Source organism: Ruditapes philippinarum, unplaced genomic scaffold (assembly GCF_026571515.1).
Source record: "Ruditapes philippinarum isolate M1 unplaced genomic scaffold, ASM2657151v2 ctg2457_1_1_1_1, whole genome shotgun sequence".
Lineage (NCBI taxonomy): Eukaryota > Metazoa > Mollusca > Bivalvia > Venerida > Veneridae > Ruditapes > Ruditapes philippinarum.
In genome coordinates, this window is record NW_026861299.1 from 144,133 (window position 1) to 150,840 (window position 6,708).

The 6,708-nt window shown below is 35.9% G+C and overlaps 1 protein-coding gene across 1 annotated transcript; it reads right to left on the reverse strand.

Moving 5' to 3' along the window:
• Positions 1-745: 745 nt before the first annotated feature.
• On the reverse strand, positions 746-6,388 carry LOC132715170 (uncharacterized). Its single transcript, XM_060698149.1, has 2 exons — positions 5,517-6,388; positions 746-2,170 (listed from the first exon to the last, which is right to left on the reverse strand). Exons 1-2 carry the CDS (start codon positions 5,833-5,835, stop codon positions 1,560-1,562), a joined length of 930 nt encoding a protein of 309 aa, XP_060554132.1. The 5' UTR covers positions 5,836-6,388; the 3' UTR covers positions 746-1,559.
• Positions 6,389-6,708: the final 320 nt, after the last annotated feature.

The window sequence follows — 6,708 nt, forward strand, 5'->3', positions numbered from 1 at the left end:
AAATAACTCCAACGTTTTCATTCGAACAAATCGAGTTATAAAACATGAAATTCGAACATGAACAATAACTGATATATCAAAAAGCAGCCAAAAATACAACAATTTCTTATTAAGAAACATTAATAATGACAAATTCTAATAAATCAAAACAAAATTACATTATCATTAAAATTTATTAGTGGAATAATTGCCTGACAGTCGACGATATCGAATTCATGAAAAAAATTGAAACATGCAAAGGAAAATAATAGTGCTGGGGAATAGACCAAGCCACTTTGTTATTGATTGTATAATCATTATTAAACCATCATTTATCACTGTTTTTCATTCACAAGTCATTGTTTATCATTCAGTTCATCATACATAAATCAACAAATCAATTTCAAGTTCGACTCGTACACAACAAGTCCAATGGCAGATTGAATGACCAATCGCCGAATTAATGATTACTGCTAGATCTAACTGTTGGGGTTCAATCACAAACAGTATTTAACACAATGTTTTATATCTTTCTTTAACTTAAATTGAATTATTTTTAGTTAATAAAACACTGCGTCGAAAAATTCTGCCATGGACAATCCTCAATTTTCTAATGTCGACTGTCGACGAACTGGAGTTAGTAAACAATTTCATTTGTTGGTCGTAAGGTGCCACTCACAAGTAACTGCAAATATAAAGAAAACAAGAGCAGAAACAGATATATAGTATACATTGTATAAATTTTTAATTTTCTATTTGATAACTATGGGTAGGGTGGGCGGGTTCAACTTCGATTCACATAAAAAAGAGACTGGACCATGTGCTCCGGAATATATGACGTAGACGACTGATGACGTAAGCGCTAGCATTAACTGTGACCTTTCAACTAAAGTCCGGAATATATGACGTAGACGACTGATGACGTAAGCGCTAGCATTAACTGCGACCTTTCAACTAAAGGGGGGACATAATCTGAGCTGCGTGTAATAAGACCTTACGACTTATCTCCCTTATAATGAAAGAATTGTCTAGATAAACTGCATTATCACATTAACACGGATAATGCTTATTATCAATGACAAATTCTAATGAATCAAAACAAAATTACATTATCATTAAAATTTATTAGTGGAATAATTGCCTGACAGTCGACGATATCGAATTCATGAAAAAAATTGAAACATGCAAAGGAAAATAATAGTGCTGGGGAATAGACCAAGCCACTTTGTTATTGATTGTATAATCATTATTAAACCATCATTTATCACTGTTTTTCATTCACAAGTCATTGTTTATCATTCAGTTCATCATACATAAATCAACAAATCAATTTCAAGTTCGACTCGTACACAACAAGTCCAATGGCAGATTGAATGACCAATCGCCGAATTAATGATTACTGCTAGATCTAACTGTTGGGGTTCAATCACAAACAGTATTTAACACAATGTTTTATATCTTTCTTTAACTTAAATTGAATTATTTTTAGTTAATAAAACACTGCGTCGAAAAATTCTGCCAATGAGTACGCAGTGCTCACGCCAAATTTAATTTTTCGCCGCTGTCAGGCTTTTAGTTATTCAGTCAATTGGATATACGTTTGCATTATTAGTCAAAAATGTTTCAATAGCACCTTGAATTGTGTTTAAAAATATATCATTTCCAATATAAGACAAATGTACACCATCATCAGAAAATAATGCTGGCATTTTATCTTGAAAATCTGGATGTTTTATACACTTATGACCAAGCTGGGCTAGAAAATATATCAATGCTCTATTTATTCTTTTCCGATTTTCATCCATAGCTTTATTATTTTCGGAGTACCTCCAGACAAAACGAGGTAATATAGAGGACCAAACAATACAGGCCCTAGGCAAAATTCTCATTATCTGAGAAATAACTTCTTTAAAATGGTGTCTTAAAACACCACATGGTTCTAGACCTATATCATTGCCACCAAAGTGTAAAACAATAAAACTTGGTGGTGGCAAACAAAAAGACATTGAGGAAATAATATTGTAAAGTTGCCTATAATGTAAGCCCGGATGACCAGCCCAAAATACAGTAACACCGCGTCGCTGAAGACCAAGGTGACGTCCCATCGGCCTCGTTTTAGCATGTGCCTCTGCTCTCTTAATGATTGAAGACCCTACGATCCAAATATTTTGACAAGGCTGGCCAACGTTATCTAAAAATAAATTTTTTATGGAATTATCTTATCTAACCTAATGTATCTCTTATAAGCCCTGGATTTCGAAGACCACCTACCCATTTGCATTATAATATCGTCAGAGATATTTAATTGAGAAGCTGTGGTAGCCGCGCCAATACGAAATGAATGGCTTTTTTATATTTGAGTCAAATGTTGAGGAAATTTAAACATTTGCGAAGCATGAAACGGAACTGATATTTAGTCATTGGTTGCCCACTGAAATGGCAAAATAGAGGACCCTCTATTTGAGGGCGTAAAGTAATGTAATGGCGAAGTAGTCTATAGGGACATATCTCAGGGTAATGTGATACACAAAATGTCAGTGTTACCGACGACCCAAACTGATCGGTTTTGGAAAATCTTATTGTTAAAAAACATTCGTTCTCCGAAAATCTAAGGTCTCCTAACTGAACGACTCTATTGGTGTCTGATTTCTTTGTGTCAACGGCTATTTCGCCTACCCGCAGAAAACCAAAAAATGCACAAACAAAGGCCGTTATGTACAATATTGATTCATAGTTTGAATATGCAACTTTCTGTAAAGCCATTGGAAGCGAAGAAGCACCTGTAGCGTTATTGGAACACGCAAATCCTTTTTTGATCGGATGCGTCGCATTCCACATAACATCTTTTTTACTATAAATGATTGTGTATTATCCGGCATACCATTCATCTTTAAGAAAAACGAAATGCCGGATAAATAGGAGTTAACTGTAGCAAATGCGAACTTTTTGAGTGAGAGATAACCTATAAAATTAACCATATGATCCACCGGCGGGGGCCACACACCCGGTAGTTCATGCAAACAGCGAAAGTTCTTGAATGCATTTTATAGCTTGGTTATAAATTTGTTTCGTTTTTTCCGAAACCGAGGAATTTAGTAGAACTGCTATTTCATCGGCAAGTACGTCATGAAGTCCCTCGGGATTGGTGTTGGGTGAACTTCCGCTTCCGTGCTAACATTCGGAACGTCTTCCACTGCATTCGTGAAATTGAATCAACAATGTTATTGTTTACACCACTGATATGTACTGCATTTAATTGGAAATCAAATTTCAGAGACCATAACACTATTTGTCTAACAAGTGCCATTACTCTATTAGATTTCGAAGATTTTGAATTAAGTATATGTACTACTGCCATATTGTCGCAGCTAAACTGAATACGCATAGATCGAAAATGTTCGGACCATAAAAAACAAGCCAATGCTATTGGTATTATTTCCAAAAAGGTAATATCTTTAAGAATATCTGTATCTTTCCATTGTTGAGGCCATTGCATAAAAGCCCAACGACCATTAAAATAAATACCACAGCCCAAATTTGACTGCCCTGCGCTGTCAGTAAACAACTGTATATCTGAATTCGATTTCCATTCAGTGTCTAACATTACCGAAGTGCCATTATAATTAGTCAAGAAAGTTTTCCACATATTTAAATCGCTTTTTAGACCATTTGACAAGCGGATTTTGTGGTACGGCTTTTTTGCTTGCGACATAGCTGAGTAAAGCCGGCGGATAAATGCACGTGCTGAGGGCATTGCTTTTGCGCAAAAGGCCAATGAACCAGTCAATGATTGTAATTGTTGCAACGTTATTTTTCGTAATAACAATGCATCATTAATTTGATGTAATAAATTTATAACTTTGTCCCGAGGTACGCGTATTTCCATTGAAATTGAATCAAGCTCTAAACCAAGGTAAAGTAAGCATGTCACGGGGCCGACAGTTTTATCACAAGCGATTGGTACACCAAATTCAGTACACATTGCTTCGAACTGTAACATGCTCAATTTACATATATCAGAATTTGCAACAGACATGAAAATGAAATCATCAAGATAATGATCTATATCATTGTAACCACTTCGGCGTTTGATTTCCCAATTTAGAAAAGATGAAAATTTTTCGAAAGTAGAACAGCTAATAGAACAGCCCATTGGCATGCATTTGTCAATATAATATTGACCATCCAGCATGATTCCTAACAGGTCAAAAATCTCCAGGATAGCATGGTAAAATTCTGAAAGCATTTTTTCAAATCCATTTTTCCCATTAATGTACCTTTACCTAGCCTTTTTATCATTTTTACAGCATTATCAAAATCCGAATATTTGACAGATGTTAACATTGGGTCAATATAATCATTAACACTATCGCTTGCGGGATGTGACATGTGTGTAATTAACCTAAATCCGCCGGATTTCTTTGGAACTAGCCCGATCGGGGAACATCTAAGATTTGATATAGGTCTTGTGGCGTAGGGGCCCGACATACGCCCAGCATCTATCTCGTCATAAATTTTTTTGTTTTGCAATGTCAATATTATCAATGACTGACTTTAAATTTTTGCTGTCCCTATAAATTCTTGGACCTGCATAACCAAGAGGGAAACCATGCTGAAAACCGTGAATTAGAAAATTTTGCATCATTTGCGTTTGTATATTTTTCGAGAAATGGTGAAATTTTATCCATTATTATTGGCGTTTTTACCTTTGGCCCATAAATTGGGGTCAGGAAAAGGCAGACTGAGAATATGACGGGGAAATTGGTCTAAAACCCCTAGGCCTTTGGAATGTATTTACATGCCGGGTTTGAAACACATTATTTGTTCCGCTAGGCGGCACATTTGTGCTGCCAAGCGGAACAAAGCGCGGTCGAGGAACAAATTGTGCCCCTGACGCACTGCTATTAAATCTCATCGACTTCTGAGCGTTTACACAAGTATTGGATGGATGAGGTAATTTGCATACAATACAGGTGTGCCTATACTGACAAAACATCTTATAACATCCGCCTTTGAAATTGTAATCATAACAAGCACCTGCAGAGGCATTTCTGTTTACCTCGTCACTAGTGGAAGGGTTATCGCCTAGCAATCCGCATGTAAGCCACAAATGACCATCAATATTGGACCACAGACGACTAGAGTTAATAGACATGCGAAGGCGAAATTGAATATCATATTGGTAACACTTCTGGAATTTATTAGATGCGGAAGCACCTCGAACAATTGCCATGTATTTCAAAAGTTCCGCTGCTCTTAATGGGTGTTTTTAATGTAAACTAAAATGAAGTTTACAAAAGCATCAGTCCAAGAATCAATATTATCAATTTGTTTTAGTTTTTATTAGATTTCAATACAAACTTATTATTTATGAAAGAAATTTGCATGTCATCTTGTGAACTGGGCATATGGAAATTTTTGTGCAACAATTGTGCAAGATCGACATACTGATTATTCCATATTTTTTTCCTGTAACGCATCTGAAATATGAATATCCAGGTCATGAGTAGGTATTACCAAAATAGGGTCACACTCACCTTGGATATTGGAGGTTTCAGAAGGAGACAGCCTTGAGAAACCATTGGAAAACCCAATCACGTGATGCTCTTGCTGAAGCTCAGGAGCGGGGTTGCCAGCTACCTGACAGCCTGTGGGTAAATTGCCATCACCATGCTCAGTATCGGTAGGAACATGTGCTTCCACATTGACAGCCACATTTTGTTCAGCTGTTGGTGTTGCTTTGCAAGTTTGTTTTCTTGGCCGCGCCGATTGACCTCTTGCCAATGACCTTGAGGAATGGCGTGGAAACGAAACGGGGTTTCCCTGTCTGTTAGATTTCGCCTTTGCCTTAGGCATCCTAGGAAATATAATTTAATAGTGAAAACAGTGTTTAATGATAAATTCACTGATATAAAGAGTACAACTTTGTTTCACTTTATACAGTAACTGGTCTAGCCGATGTCACCGTCTCCCACGGCCACACCTCGTGGTATGATTATAATTTATTTACTATAGTTAATACTATATTTATCCGGATATTATAAATCAAATATCAATTTTGTACATGAAATTCAACTATTTAATAATTGTGACAAATTAACTTATCTGATAAAGCTGTTGTTTGGTAAATATTCCTCCTTTTTGGATACGATTCAACTTCGATTCACATAAAAAAAGAGACTGGACCATGTGCTCCGGAATATATGACGTGGACGACTGATGACGTAAGCGCTAGCATTAACTGTGACCTTTCAACTAAAGTCCGGAATATATGACGTAGACGACTGATGACGTAAGCCCTAGCATTAACTGCGACCTTTCAACTAAAGGGGGGACATAATCTGAGCTGCGTGTAATAAGACCTTACGACTTATCTCCCTTATAATGAAAGAATTGTCTAGATAAACTGCATTATCACATTAACACGGATAATGCTTATTATATAACATTGAAATGATAAAGATTTATTTATCTATTACAACAATTTAAATCGGCCGAGATTTTCTCATTTACACGTTATTTTCTCTAAATGTTTCATTTAACTTTGCGTGTTACCAAAATGATGAAGAAAAGAAATTTGGTCGGTCTCTTCAGTAATAATGAAATAAAAAAAAATCATTTTATTAGCATGTTAAACAGTTTCTAACAGGAAATGTTACATTAAATTTAAACAAAATAAACACGGCAAACGGGGTAATTTGAATGCATAAGAAAAATAAAGCATTACTG

Excerpts from the sequence above, each read along its gene's own strand:
- LOC132715170 (XM_060698149.1), bottom strand. The coding sequence starts at position 5,835 with ATGCCTAAGGCAAAGGCGAAATCTAACAGACAGGGAAACCCCGTTTCG. Across the intron at positions 2,171-5,516 it reads TGAAACCTCCAATATCCAAG|ATAACGTTGGCCAGCCTTGT; the intron begins GTGAGTGTGACC and ends ATTTATTTTTAG.